The following is a 15,875-nucleotide window of genomic DNA, read 5'->3' on the forward strand; positions in this document are numbered from 1 at the left end:
TCCGGCTGCCTCTCCACTGGGGCTCTCCTCTTGCCCATGTCTGAGCAGCAGCTATTCCTTTTTTCCTTCTCTCGGCTTACACAAATTGTTTGAACTGAGTTAACATCTCTGGGAACAGATGGGATTTTATACCAGTGTAATTAAATTGCTACAGCCTCTGGTAAGGACAGAGTTAGATCTTGATCTTACACAGTTTTGATCAGAGCACTGACCCCAGAGCAGACTCCTACTTTAGTTGAGAGCACTTTCAGCAGCATGAGGTCTCAACTTCGTGGTGCTCAGGGTCACCTCCACCACTTCAGGGCTTTCTAATTCTTCCCAATATAAAGAAATCCACTAGTGGGTACAACTGGTACAAGCTGCTACTGGGAACATTGAAAGAACCAAAGGATATGATAACAGACAGTCCCATGCAGGAAGATTACTCATATTTTAAATATTCTTCATTTAATGCCACAGCAGAGCAGTTTTTCATCTCGAACTGCTGTAAAAAAAAAAAATCTTCAAAATCATTGGCAATCCATGTCATGGAAAAACTGGCTGTGGAAACACACAGGAAGGAAGGAAAAAAAAAGTAGTCAGGGGTTGCAGGTACTCTGTTATTTATTGTACAGTATTTCACTGAAAGTACAAAGGCATCATCAGTACTCACCAGAATTGTATTGTAACAGGTACATTATACTGCATGTTAAAATGTGCTGCTTTAACAGGGCAAGACAGAACACAAACTTAGAGGAAGAAAGAAAGGAGTTTAAAAAAATGTAAAAATACATTTTTTTTTAGTAACTGATCTGTACAAAAGAAAAAAAAAAGAAACTGAACCAGAGGGCAGGGATTAGAGCCCCCAAAGTCATTTATAACTATTTAAAAAGGCACTGTTATCTACCATGTCATTAGGACCTTTGGGTTCTGTTTCCTTCATACTGATGACTGTGGGGGTGGGGGAAACACTGTTACTAAAATGATCAGATTCATATAAAAGTATTTACAGAGAAAGGCAGAAAAATCCCCTCCTCTTGTTCCGAAAGAGAAACATTTGCCCGGTGGGAGAGGACAGCCTTTCTCCCTGTCCTCTCTCCCCAGCCGTGCCAGACCCGTGACCTTGAGTGGGGGAAATCAAACAGTGAGGATGGGGGAGAAGCTGTCAGAGTCCTCCTAACAATGGGAAAGTGTCTCTCTCTTTCTGTTTTATTGCTTTAAACTCTCCTTCAGTCAGGGGAGCTAGAAGATAAACTAAAATCCGTAAACCCCACGCCACACCCCCAAACCATCCTGGCTGCAAGAAGAAGATGGGGCAGGCGGTCAGGACAAAATGGTGAGGACCAAGAGGTAGGGCTGGCTGGAGCTGTCTTTCTAGAGAAAGGGGGGGAAGAGACGGGGACAATAATGCTTCAAACTACCAGACATTTGTGCTGCTTTTCTAAATCTCCCCCTGGGAGCCTGACAGCGCGTCAGCAGAAGCAAACCCAGGGCGCACGAACCCACCAGCCAAAGCATCCGACGGCAGCCGTGGGGCGTCCCCGCGGTGTCTACACGTGAGCGCTCTTGGCGTGGGTGGGCGAGCTGGAGCCCGAGCCGTAGTAGAAGCGGTTCTCGCCGAAGGTCTGCGCGTCCCCCGAGCAGCAGACGATGACGCAGCCGCCGAAGAGGCAGAGGGCAGAGCCGATCCAGCCCGTGTAGAGCGAGTAGCCGAAGCTCATGATGGTGGTCTCGCGGTGCGCGCACACCGGGAACCAGATGGTGGCCACCACGCCGCACATGGCTGGGGACAGCGGGAAAGGACAGCGTTAGGGTTCTGAGCTGGAGTGGAGGACGGGGGATAGAGAGAAAACCCATCCCTGCTCCCTTCCAGTCCCACAACAGGATCCAGAAGCAGCAGCATCAGGGCTAGGTGTAGGAGATCTCCAAGCAGGAGACAATATGGGAGACTCAGGATTGAGAGATGGAGAGAGAACAGCCATTGCTCTCAGGCACCAGCAAGAAGGAAAAACAACTGCTGCCTGACACAATATAATGTATTTATTAGAAGGGAAACAGATTTGTTCCCTAGAAATATCTTTAGAGGGAAAAATTAGAGTTATCCTTGAAATGGATGTGCTGGAGAACTGCAGAATCGGGAATAGATTAGAAATTAAGAGGCCATGAAAACCATATGGATCAGCAAGAGAATGAAATCTGTGGATCTGTGTGAACTGGTTTAAATCCCTATTTCCACCTGGACTCAAGTGCTGTGTCCTCAGCCCATGCCCCTCCTCATCCTTGCTTTACTGAGTGGTCATAAACTTCACCAAAATCTCACAGCACCCTAATGCAGAGTAGGGTTCATAAAATATGAGCAGAAAATGAGCAGGGACAAGATAAGCAGCAGTTAAGCACTGCTGAGGTTTTTTCATGGAAAGGGAAATGTCTCACACCTCTGGAAAACAGATTCAACTTCGCTGTGAAAAAATTCTGCCAAGTGACAGGGACAAACCCAGCAAGGCTCTCCAGACATTTACTGAACCGAATGAAAATGGGACCCGAAGAGTCTGCAGAAGCAAAAAGGGGATCCCACCTAGGGACTACAGCAGGTCAAAAAATGACTGCAGGCTTCACCTTTTACTTGACATTCCACAGGGGGTTTTTTCACAAAAAGCCAGAGGCAGTGGTGCTGTGAGGTGGCATGTCAGGGAGACAGTCCCCACAGAGTCCCCACATGCACCGAGGGCAACGGGAGTTGATGGTGTTAATCACCTCCCAGGAGCAGGTCCTAAAACAATACTCCTTGATGGCCTGTACATCTGAGAAGAATTAATCTGTCAATATTTACTTGCCTCCGGGACAAGCTGTGCAGGACTCCATCCTTGTGGCTATCAGAGAATCAGAGCAAAACAATAACAGGACCATGGCAGCATTACAGATTTCCACCGACCGTGTTAAAAGGTATCTGGAGGCAGTGTCAGAAAGTTAAGGTTGCAAGAGGGAAAAAGAAAGGGGTGAGAGTAAAAATAAAATTGTTTAGTTAAAGCAGAGAACAAACCGTAGCTCCTGGCCAGTACAGCAAAAAAACCCATCCCCAAAGCTGCAGTTATTGTGAGAGAAAATATTTTCTTATGGGAAAGAGAAGAACATTTGAAGGATGCTTATAAAGCCAGAAATAATTTTGGGCCTCCTCAAAGGAAGGGCCCCGCAGCTTTGGAAGGAATTTTGGAGAAGGCAGGGAGGGGAGAAGAGCATTTCTTCTGCATGTGGAGTGGTCCTGCAAAAAGCTCATAAACCTCCAAGGCTTTAAAACAAAAATGTATCAGTTGGGAATCCACAAAGCATTCTAAATGGGCTCTGGGAACAAAGCTGCTTTGTTGTCCGAAAAAACACAATCATCTTTTCTTTCTCTGTCAGCAGTAAATATATATATATATTTGTCTATAGACTATAAGAGCCTTATCTCTCCAGACCCTCCCCCACAAGACAGGACCAAGGAAAACACTTGCACTGGGGTGAGAAGAGCTCTCAGGGATGCTCACACAATGGCATCTCTTGTGCATGTGGCTCCACTACATGTAAAACCACCTTATTTTAATGCTGACAATAGCAGAAAGCTGTGAAGCACAAGCCAAGGACTTTGCATGGGTTCACTTGACCTCTCTGTCCTCAGAGGCTGCCAGCTGCCACTGACCCTGCTGCTGAGCAAGAGGAATGCCCTGGAACAGGACTGGGCTTCATCGCCCTGCATAGATTAGGTTGGGCTGTAAATCCTCTGAGGAGATGGGAAAAGGACAGTCAGCAATTGCAGTGTCTCTCTGTGGGCTCAGATTGTATTCTGGTTGCACCACACAGGAAAGGCTGAAAAGAAATAAAGGTGATTTGACAAGAAACCCAAAGAGACTGGAAAAGGAGTTTTAGGGCAAGTTTCAAGTTCTAAAATGACTGCCCATGTAGAAAAGAAGTGCAGGTAGAAGTTCTTATCCCTTCTCTTGTGCTAATGCAAAGGGATACCCTTTGCCTCTCTCTAAACAAGAAATCCTCAGACTGCAGAGCTGCTGTATCCAATATAGTCTGGCAGAAAAATAAAAGAAGGTCTAAAATAATAAAAGAGAGGGAATATTTCCCAATTTAGTTGGGAAAACAGGCCTGTTTTGGGGCATGCATGTGGAAATCCTGTCTGCTTTTTGCAGCTGAAGTAGGCAATCTTGTAAAAGCCACTGCCTCTACCTAAAAAAAATCTCAGCACTGCATGGCATGAATGTCCTTGCTGCATCAGATTGCTGTGAATTCACAGGGATGCATCCCAGCTCCCAGTGTTTCCAAGTGTTTTTTAACTGTGGATTTGCAGTAGCTCAGTCTACTGAGCTGAAACCCTCAATACTCAACATCAGAGATGTGTTGGAGTCAGAAGGACGTGCTCAGAGACAACAAGCACAGAAGGTGCTTGGGGAGCTGGGAGAGAGGGAACAGGATTGTTCTAACTCAAGGGACAGTGAGTCCCTGCCAAATTCCTTAACAGTAAGTTAAAGGCTTTTTGCAGAAGAAAGAATACTTTTATTTCACATCTAAATTTAACTATTCCGAATTGCTGACTCAAAGTCACACGAATTTCTCTTTCAAAGCATTTAGTTGAAAAAAATAGATACTATATTTTTTCTGTGTTCAAGGCAATCTTTTTATCTATGGTTTCACAAGTAAGCCTCATGCTGTCTTCAGAAACTCATTAACATCTTTTATTTAGTACACAATGGCTTATTTTGTAGTAGCAATTCCCACTAACATATATTTAATCTATTTTCCAATGTCTGACTCCTTCTCCTCCATTGGGAAAAGCCCCCTTGGTTACCAGCAAGGGGTGCTCCAAATTAGTATCAACAACATGGGCTGGGCCAGGGTTTTTCCATCAACACCAACGTGTGAAATGTTTTCATAGCAGCTCAGAGCGAACCTCTGCTGACGGTTGTTTTCAGCCATAAATCAATTCTCTCAGTCAGATAGGATCAAACAAAGCCATAAACACATCAGCAGTAGAATAGCAGGGCGTGCACACAGGTTACACTCTGGCAGCCTGTGATTATCAGTGGACAGAAAAATCAATGGAATATCTGAGCCCATTGTTTTCCTGGCAACTTTTCAGCTTTTTATATATATATTTTTTTCTTCTTTTTGGCTCTGAGCTTTGTTTCAATCCCCGTTTTCCCTTATACCAAATCTCAGTGACAAACTGCCATCCCTTCCCTGAGCAGCAAGTGAGGTTTGCTTTGGGGCCAGCTCCCCTGTTTGCAACCCCACTCCCTATTTCTGCTGCATTAGGGGGTGTTTTTGGGACCATTTTCTTTTAACCAGAGCTCTGGGTGTTGCTTTCCCCCTAAGAGGAAAAATCTGGAGCCTGTGAGGTTGTGGAAACCATGAGTGAGAGTTCAGTGGCTGGAGGGTGAATAAAAAGAGTCCAGGGCATGTTACTTCTAGAATATAATGGATTTTAACTCAGCATTGTATCTTTCAGAGCCTGATCCATGCTTGTTAAATGCTCTGGAATGGTGACACCTCATCTTGCAGCTAACAGATCATTAATCAGCTTAAATAATGTCAAAGTCCTAAACTCTGTGCATTATTCTTCTTCCAAAGGGACTGTCTTGCTGATGAGCCTGGAAAAAAATGGGCTTTATAAATATAAATGCGGGTTGGTTTGCTCTTTCTTTTTTTTTAGAAAAAGTAACCTAGGAGCAAAAGAAGCTTATTTATTCTTCATTTGTTATCTGACAAAAAGAGCATTATTGTAATTGTGACTAAAACATTGTGACCAGGCTGCTGATCCCAGCCCAGATCATTCAGGGGATCAGTGACACCAGTAAATCATTCACCTGTAGGTGCTTCAGAGCTCACAGGGGTGAAAATCAATAAGATGTGGTCCAAATCTGACCCAAAGATCATTTGTCTGCCAATGTCTCCGTCACACAAATATGAGAGATGTGATCTCTCACACTTCCTTTCCTCACAGGATCTACCTAGTTGGAAAACTGTGTTCTGAGGCAAAGGGCAGCCTGGTTTATGGAGCACCACAACTCCCCATCATCCCCTCACATCTGCTCTCCTCCCTGGTGTCCCACTGCAGCATGACTGGGGTGGGATAGTGGCACACCAGACACCAAACCCTGGTGTTTGGTGGGACATTGCAGCATAAAGGATTTCACTTGTTCTAACATAGTGATACCCAACGCCAGCACTGCAATTTGTCATCTGTGAGCTGATCCTGTCATTCTTCTGCCCTTTGGGATTTTTAGGGACAGTCCTCCTGCCTCCGCACCTGCAGCCACGCAAGCGGGGCTGACCTGCAGCACAGCTCTCCTCGACTGGAACCAAAATCTTGTGGTTTTTGTGGCAAAGTGCATCTCTGCTGGGCAGGGCAAATCCACCAGAGCAGACTACTCTGGCACTAAACTTTCATTTACAGGGAGAAAACCTCCACCTTCTCTTTCACTTCCCTAAGCCCAAATATGACTCAAGGTTCCAGGGCAGAGATGAAGATCACAGTCCTGTTCATGATTGGGATGTCCTAGACCCGCCCTATAAAGCTGATGTTAGGACTTCTAGATGTGCTAGATGTTCTTAAACTTCACAGGCACCTATAGGGCCCCTTGGACTCAATCCCTCAGATTTGGGATGTATGGATTTGTGCTAACCCCAAGGTGATGGAGGAGGGCTGACCTGCATGGAAGGAGCATCCAGAGGACAGCCCTTCTGAGTGTGCAGCTATATTCAGTGCCCACTTGAAAAAAAAGAAGGAGAAGAAGAAAGAAGACGGGCATGATGTCAGTGCTGGCTGCCAGCGAGCAGCAGAGCCACACAAAGAGGTCACTTTGCCTCTCCCCTCCTCCTCTGCCACAGACGGGTGAAAACAAGGCCCCGCAGGCTGGTGCTGAGATGACGAGGCCTCAAGAACATGCAGGTGCTGCATGGGGGACAATGAGCTCCACAGTCTGTGCTGCTCAAAACAATCTCCTCCACAAGCACCAAGGACGGGAAGAAATTCCCAGGGGAGCTTGGAGGCCAAGGGGGAGGCTGGCCAGAGGGGGCTGGGAGGCACAGAGGGAATGCCAGTCCTCTCCTGGTGCCAGTGCCATCCCTCCTCCCATGTCTGTACCACCTCCATGCTCTGTGCCACCACAGAGGGGATGCCAGTCCTCTCCCCATGTCAGTGCCATCCCTCTTCCCATGTCTGTGCCACCTCCATGCTCTGTGCCACCACAGAGGGAATACCAGTCCTCTCCCCATGTCAGTGCCATCCCTCTTGCCATGTCTGTGCCACCTCCACGCTCCTTCCCCTGTGGAGGCCACAGGACCAGCCCCATTCAGTAAGCAATTCCCACATGCCTCAGCTTACTGTCCCTGGATGTTCAGGGAAAATTTGGAGGCTCTACCTTGAACTTCCAAGCTACTTATAGGGATAAGTAGCTTGGAAGTTCAAACCTTTTCTCAAAAAATCATTTCCACAGTGAACCAGGATGATCCACTGCCTGCAGGCAGCGCCCGTGTGCAATGGCCCTCAGGAGAAGCCATGCCTGAGGACTCCATGAGGGAAAGACAGAGAGATCCACAGAGGCAAAGACAGAGGGATTCCCAGAGGCAAAGACAGAGGGATTCCCTCTAACCCTGCTTCATCCCTGCCTCCTGTCCTCGTCCTCCCACTCCTGTCCCTGCCTTTTGCCCACCCACAGGCTGCAGCCATGCTGGAGAGCTCCAGGCCCAGCCCAGCACAAACCCTCCCAGGAGAACACATCCCACCAGCCCACAGGGGATGGGCTGCAGCCCCCCAGCTTGGCAGGTGCCTTACCCAGGAGGATGATGAGGATCCCTCCCAGCTGGGAGCGCCGGTACTTGGCTGCCCCGGGCTCGTGGCCCATGCGGATGCAGGGCAGCACCGTGATCAGCAGGAAGATGGCGGGCAGGCCCAGGACAGAGGCCGCGATCATCAGCGCTCGACATGCTTGGACGTACCCTGCAGCAAGGCAAGGGAGGAGGATTTTGTTATTTGGCACAAGAAAAGGAGACTTTGGAGGAAAGCTCCTGTTTGGTTAGAGCCCAAGACATGCATGGAGTATGGGAAATGGGTTAATGCCTGAGTAAACAGTAAAGGTTCACCAGGCACAGGGCAGTGAGGCTGCAGTGCAACGGGGAGTGAGTGGACACGGGATGTGCAGGCTCACAGTTTCCCAACAAACAAACAGCACTGCCTGGAAAACACAAGCTCTTCTCAGAGAGACACTGAGAAACCATGGAGCTGGAAAATACAGGAAGGGAAAGTAGCAGAAATTTCCTCTAGGAGGGAGTTTCCCTATATCTTTCCATGGTGACAGTTTGATTAAAGAACAAGATTTTAAAATCTCCCAAATAAAATAACAGTAATTTAAAGCCTCAAAGACTCTCCCATCATTCAGAGGGCTGAATAGTTGTAGACCCACTATGGACACTGAAGGTCCATGGGATGCTGCCAGCAGCTGCCCTGAGGCAATGAGCACCGTTGACCTGGGGGGAGGAGGAGGAGGAAGAGCAGGGACACTCCTCACCCACAGCCATACCTCAGCACAGCACCCCAGGAGCTCCCATTCCTCCCTTACCTGTCCCTGTGCACAAGGCAACTGAAAACAACAAGGACCAGGGGCTGTGGGGGTGCTGGGCAGGACCATGACCTTTCTGCCTCTGGGAGGGTCTATGTATCACGAGATATGATTTTAAAAATATTTATATACCACATGTATATCTAAATTTTAAAATATATATTTTATATGTAATGTATATATAGTATATAAAAATTGCATATAAGTAAATTATACCAGGTCATTACTAACATGCAAAAGGAAAAGGACAAATGTCAGATTTCCCCAGTGATGTCAGATTTGCCTGGTGACCTCCCCAGTTTTCAGGACACTCTCAGCAAGTGAGTGTGCTGGCTCTCTGTCCCTTCTTACTAACAAAAAGAAGCTGTCAGATGCAGACACGGAATTCCAAGATGCTTCAACCAACACCAGCAAAGAGGGGCCTTGAGCACATCACACTGACTCACAGGTATAACACCAGGAAAGAGGATTTTCCTGTTTCTGGAAATGCAGAACTTGTGTATTGTGTATTGAACTGTGTGTATTGAATATCTCCTTATTTTTTTTCAAGAGGAAACTTAAAAAAATTGTTACCTGAGGCATTCGGGGCATAAAAGCAGACCCTAAACAAAGGAGATGGCTGTACCTAGTGTGGATTCTATGCAACCAATCCCAAGTAAATGAGAATAAAACCAATTCATTTTAAAGACTTGACTCAGACAAAGAAAGACTCTAAATGTATTTCAGCTATTGGGCACACCAGGATAAATTTCCCTCTTATGTCAAGCCGTGGGTCTCAAATAGGCTACAAGCAGAAACATCTTGGTTTGTGATTTGCTTCTGCTTGAAGAAAGCTTTCACTTATTTATTTAGTTGCATTCACTAATGTATCTTTGGGGCAAAATCTTCCTCTGTCTTCTCTGCTGTATCAGATTTAACAACAGTAGCAGTAAGGAAGGTAAACGTACTAAAATAAAAGTACACACAGAGAAAGAGAGAATGAGAGACTCTACATTCTTGAGTGCTGTGTGCCACAGACCAAGCTCTGTAAGCGAGAGGAATTAATGAATTATCTTTTTAGCCTCTTGTAAAATTGTCTTCACAACAATTTAAACCAGTAGACAAGAAAACATGAAAGAAAATGACAAGGAATGGTAATTTCTGCCCTGTCAGCTTTGAGAGGCACCTTTGACATGGTAGAGAAGTTGCAACCTAAAACACAGCGGAATGAAGTGCTACAGAGTGAACAGTGGTTGAAACTGGCAAGCTCACAAACCAAACTTACAGGAACCAGACCTCACAAGACTTTGGCAGGTTTAATTAGCCCAAAAGATGTATTAATGCTGATTAAACCTTGCTTAATTTCTGCTTTTCAGTAATCTAGATGAAAGTTACAATATCATTTAAAAATATCAAGTTTAGTGTAGTTACATCCGTTTGCTGTGTGAAAGTTCTGTCTTGCCTCAGAATCTGTGGGAAGCACAAGACCATCAAGACTAATGATGATATTCTGAAAGATTAAAAGCCATAGCAGCATTAATAATAGATGCTGAAAGATTCATTACACTCCAAACCACTTTAAGGAATCAAACCTTAACATTTGTAATAGTTCACCATCCCCTTGAAGTGCTCTATTACACCTCAGTGTGCTCTGTATGTTTTGCAGTGCAATCCAGAGACAAGGTGTGAGAGGAGCAGTGAGATTTTACTAAGAGCAATGATTAAACAAACATTAACTGGATTTTAGCAGCCACAGAAAGCACGAGACCTGGCTACGATGAAAACCAAACGTAAATCAATGAGAATCATGTTAAGAGCTATCATTCAACTTCTTTAGTATTTAATGGACCATCTCCTGTGCTGATGAAGCTGAAGGATCTTCCCCATCACCTGTGCGGCTCTGGGCAAGGCTTCAGCCCTCACTCGGGGTGGGAAGGGAGGATGGCACACACTCACCCGGCAGTATGAGGATGTCCACGAGGGGCTTGCAGTGGTAGAGACCTGTTGCCATGACACAGTCTGCCCACAGCCCCTTGGATCCCAGCTCATCCATCTTCCTGCAGGTGGTGATGGTGTAGCCGCAAGTCACCACCCAGTCGTTGGTGGCCGTGGCCACAACCACCCCGATCCACCCCACGAAGCTGCAGACAAATCCAGCCAGGTGCAGGCAGGTGGCCACCATCTCCGTCCTGTGCTGGGGACAGTGACAGCACAGAGCCCACGGGGGTCAGCGGAGCCGCCCGGCGAGGTCGCGGCTGCTGCAGCGGCAGGATGGGATGGGATGGGCAGGAGCAGGTCCCTGGTCGGGCTCTGCTGCAAACACCCGGCTGCCTCTGCCCAGCTCCCTCCCTGGGAGGGGTCAGAGCTGCCTCCAGCCCCACGGCGCAGGGGAGGAGCCAGGGGGGTGCCCCAACTTCTGCCAGAGCATCCGGAGCGTCCGTCCGAGGGGAAGGAGGAGGTGCGGAGGAGGAGATGCACGATCGCACCCAAGCATGCTTGAAAAACGAGCCGGAGGGGTTTGTTCAAGTGCAAAATAACAGCCCGAATATTCGAAATTTAGCAGAGAGGGAAAAAAATTAAGGTAGTGTTTGCCAGCAAACTTTAATAGTCGCACTAGTACATCCTCATGGAAAAGTAAGGGGAGAAATGTGGTGGACAGAGTTACTCAAGACGTGGAATTGATCACCTCATCAAAGCCATCAGCACAGCTGCAGGAAAGGGACAAAATCAGTCCTGAGTCTTTCCTGATTTTTCCAGTAACTGTAAAAATATAAAAGACCCACCACTGCTTTCTCTGCTGTGCCTGGGCTTTCAGAACTATTAACTAACACTCACTGAGAATTAAATGCGTGTTTACCAGCACGACAGTCCCTTTTTGAATCCCCAAATTAAAACGAGCAGCTTTCAACTCAGACTTTTAGTCCGAGTGAATTTACTATATGAATTTTAGTATATTTGATAAAATAGGAGCAGCCAACTTAAAATGTCAGAGGTGGAGAAACTTCACATCCCCCTTTCTGCATCAGGGGAAACAGGGGCGTAGGACACTTTCCTAGCTTCGCTCTGTATTTTCACAGCACATATGAATGTTCTCTCGTGCCAACACATCCCTGAGGATATTTCCTGGCTGTGTCCTCCGCCAGCGCTGCTGGTTTTGGGAAGGGAAGGTTGGAAGCAGGCGGATGCTGCAGGCCTGGAGAGACCACTAGTGGAGAGCTGTCTGCGGTGCACGGGCAGCAACGGGGACGAGAAAGTGACACAACAATGAATTCCATTCACTCCCGGAGCTGTCAGTGAGAAAGAAATACGGGAAACGCCACTCCGAGTTTAAAGTGCTAGGAATGAAATATATCCTGCTCCTCATCCAAGGGTGTTTTTTGGCATTCTTTTACAACTAAGAAGAAAAGCACAAGAGCATCCTTACTGGCATTTGTCACCTGCTCCTTAGATCCAAAATTCAAGGACATGAGGTCACAGTGTTCTGTCAAAGCTTCATCTGAACACTGGAGCATTACCAGTATAGTCAAAAATTCTTTTTCAAGAGAAGCTTTTCTAATAAATATAAATTTAATTTTTGTTTTCACATTTGTTTCATATTGTTGGTTACTCCTTGGATTTATGGTATTTCTGTGAAGCCAAGCTGCCTGCTGGCCTTCCATGAAATTTCCTGGTGTCATTCCACCTTCCTGCATGGCTTATCCTTCTACTGCACCCACCTCAGGGGGAGTGTGCTGTTACAGATATCCAGACACAAATTTATGTTGTCTAGGGCTCCATTCTAGATGGATTTAATCTTCCCCTAAAAAATATTCCTTCTTATTTATTTTTCAGGAGATAAACTTGTAATCTCTTGGGTGTAAGTGGTGTTCCACTTCTTGGACTGAGCAATTGCATTGGACAGACCATGTGTCACCTCCTGAATTCAAAAGGAGATGAGAGATTTCACCCCAAAGCTGAGGTTTGGAATCATTTTGCACAGTGATAGTGCAGGCACATCCATCCTAATGCACAATATAAGTATTTTTAAAATGCTGCAAGGTATTCATTGGCATATACACCCTTCTGTAATTCAGTCTCCTACATTTTTGGTTTCCTTAACCACAAAACTTCTTAACTCCATGTTTTCCTTCACAAATGTATTTATCAAGAAGTGTGCAGGAGCAAGGAGTAAATCTGACACTTTGGTAACCAGCACTGCTCAACAGAACTCGAGCTGGTGCCCACAGGGCACGGTGTGAATTATTTCATTAATGTCAATAAAGACAGGAGCCATTTACCATTTTGTCAGCGTTATAAATCACACCACCAACAGTTAAGTGAATTTAAGTTCGTACAAGGCAAGTGGACAATGATTTACAAGATCAATAAAAGAAGGAACAAGAATGACTTGCCAGCTATATGCCAAATAAACTGATACACTTTGGGCAACAGTCTCAAAAGATGCCTTTTTAAAAGCAAGTGTTAAACAGGCATTTATTCCAGCAACAGTGTGAGCTCTCTAACAATCAATCTTCTTACCCTTCACTCCCAGAGCTTTTCCTTGATCCGCATTGTTCTCTCTGACAAAAGACAGGCGTTGCAATTAGTCACAGCTACCCAAGCTATCAACACCCAGGGCTTTCTCATCCAAATGACTCACCTTGAACTTTTCTTTACATTTTCAGCCTCATTGTTTCTTCCCTGTTTGGAAATACAGCGGTATACAAAAGCAAGATGGGATGCAGAAATAAACAAGTTTAAGTGGTACAGTCAGTTCTTAATTTTGTCCTATACTGAAGGCTGAGCTCATCATTGTAATTTTCATCTTTATCCTGGTTCATACTGGCCTTTTATCTCTTTATCTGTAAAATACAGGTTTGCAGTTATTTGAAACATCACCAGGATTTCCTATATAGGAGAGCAGTTCCTTAATACAAGGACAAAGTATTTTTGCACTGATTTGAGGGGAAGAAAAAATACCAAAAGGTGTGCGAATGTGCCTTCTTATGCATCAAGAAAATCTTCTCAATACAAATAAAATCCCCCAGAAAATCTCCAAAATATTATTTGTAGCAAAAGTTAAGATAATATAACCACATGGTTTACAGAAATTAAGAACTCCTGAGATTTACACACCATCAGCAGTAACTATTTTTTCAGCAAATAGAGTAAAATTTTCATTTCTAATTTTAACCTCGGATAATCTCAGCATTTGATCTGGCAATGTGTGTTTTTAATCTCACTTATTATTGAGCTATGGAAGAGAGTTGTGAACAACTCACACATTGCTTGAGCAGTCAAGCAGCAACAAAGCTGGGCACCAGAAAACTTGCCAAGTATGCAAGGAGTTCTATTTTCAGGTATAAACACCAAATTTATGCCAAGATACATAAAAAGCTTGGTGCCAATACTTTTACAGAATCTTAAGAGCTTTAGATAGTGGATCCATGGGGAGGGATGGCTTTGATCTTGTAGATTTTGTTTAAAATACCTTTTAGAGAACTGGGGACCTGCTGCAGGCTGTGGGAGCTCTAACAAGTTTTGTGTAATCAGATTTTAATTTACTGTAATCAAAGCAAGGAAGGCTGTGTCCTTAGAAAAGCAGAGAGTTAAACACCTCAAAAGAGCCAAGTTTAGAAGTCAATGCTTAAAAACACGACCAAGACAAGTGTTCTGACATTACAGTTCTTTATTTGTTTTTGAGTCCACAATCTATACAGGTATTTACAAGGCATGGAAATGGATAACAGCACAAAATACAATTGAGGTATAAGCTAAGAGCACAGTATGCCATGTTTCAATAAATATAATTCAAAATTTGTAAACTAAGTGACCAGATAGATGCATCTTGTCTACTAAAACCATATAAAATATCTGTTAAATCTCACGTGAGGTAGAGGACAGTTTTGTGTGTCATGTGATGCAACCACAGCAACGCTGACAATAAGACTGTACATCATTGGCAAATATTAAAAATTGTTGAATGCACTGATCATTTTTCACAGGCTTTTCTATGGTTTCAGAATTGTCACTCAACCTGTTGCCTTGAGCCAACACGGACTCAGCTGTTTTGCAGCTACTTTCTGTCATTTGAGAGAATTATACTGGCATGTCAACAGCAATAAATACTTTAGAGTGAGGATGAAAACACAAAAAACATTCTGTCAATCACAGAAAGCAACGTGATGGCAACGAAATATTTCAGACCAACTTTTTATTATTTCCTAGAATTCGTTTAAATACAGTACAGCTGTGCTTTCCTTTAAGTGAGGTATCTCTTAGAAGAAAAAAAAATTCAATTGATATCGTTACACTTAATTAATTTTCAAATAGCAAAATTTTATACCATGTTTGCTGTGCTTGATGAAGTGCTTAAAACTCATTTTTCAAGCATTTTCTAACTGAACAACTAACCCTGAAAAAACCAATTTGCTAAGTAATGGAGACACACTATAAAATCATCGTGCAATTCGTAAGCAATAACTGCTTTCACAAAAGCTAAAAAACAACTGCATTTTTTAAATAGATATATGCAGCAAATAGAAAATTCTACAAGCTTTCTGTAAAGAAAACCAATGAAAACTCACACTACAAATGCAATGAGCAAAAAGAAAATTGAAATTTGCAGCTTTCTGCTGCTTACTATCAATGGCTTAAATAAAATTACCAAAATATTGCAAGCACAGGTTAATAGGTAGGAGAAATTATGTCTTTTGTAGACTTCACCATGTTATAGAAAACTCTGTTGTGTGGATTAATTACACGAATTAAGTGCAGAAAAAATACAAAGTTGTTATCTTTACTGACAATCAAAATATATACTCTACAAACAAGTGAATTCCAGGAAGCTGACTATGACAGCATTTCGAGGCCAACTTCCCAACTAATGCTAGGAAAGGTTTCCAAAAATTTCATAACACATTCTAGCCATCCCCTCCCCCAGTACAAAACAAGAATGTATGAATAAAACATTGTGACTTCTAAAATTCAGGCCAAGACTTATTTCTTTTCAGGCCACCAGTAGCTTTATGCTCCCACCCAACTTCTCCTACATCACTAATTGCATTATGCCTTTACTATGTACAGATGGTTTTACATCTAAGCTATCAATATATTAAATATAGAATAAAATTAGTTTAAGAATGTGAAACATAACTACATTCATCTAAATACTCCAACTGAACAATATGCTTTACAGAAACTAAAACACAGACTATTAAGTTTGGAGATTTAGATAAAAATCTCTTTCATTGAGGGACACCTGGTTACACTGTGAGTGAGGTGTTTCCAGACTGCCAAAATTTCAAGAGTTTTACCCTCTAAGCTCTCATATTT

General features: G+C 44.2%; 1 protein-coding gene across 1 annotated transcript; it reads right to left on the minus strand.

The window, feature by feature from the left end:
• Nucleotides 1-585: 585 nt before the first annotated feature.
• On the minus strand, nt 586-10,998 carry CLDN11 (claudin 11). Its single transcript, XM_005484765.4, has 3 exons — nt 10,518-10,998; nt 7,799-7,963; nt 586-1,762 (listed from the first exon to the last, which is right to left on the minus strand). Exons 1-3 carry the CDS (start codon nt 10,741-10,743, stop codon nt 1,530-1,532), a joined length of 624 nt encoding a protein of 207 aa, XP_005484822.1. The 5' UTR covers nt 10,744-10,998; the 3' UTR covers nt 586-1,529.
• Between the last annotated feature and the right edge of the window lie 4,877 nt (nt 10,999-15,875).

This window comes from Zonotrichia albicollis, chromosome 9 (genome assembly GCF_047830755.1).
Source record: "Zonotrichia albicollis isolate bZonAlb1 chromosome 9, bZonAlb1.hap1, whole genome shotgun sequence".
NCBI lineage: Eukaryota > Metazoa > Chordata > Aves > Passeriformes > Passerellidae > Zonotrichia > Zonotrichia albicollis.

Bases quoted from the DNA above. Each gene is read 5' to 3' on its own strand.
- CLDN11 (XM_005484765.4), bottom strand. From the start codon at position 10,743: ATGGTGGCCACCTGCCTGCACCTGGCTGGATTTGTCTGCAGCTTCGTG. The intron at 7,964-10,517 runs GTGAGTGTGTGC...GCCTTGCTGCAG, and splicing joins GGACATCCTCATACTGCCGG to GGTACGTCCAAGCATGTCGA. The intron at 1,763-7,798 runs GTAAGGCACCTG...CGCTGTCCCCAG, and splicing joins GATCCTCATCATCCTCCTGG to CCATGTGCGGCGTGGTGGCC.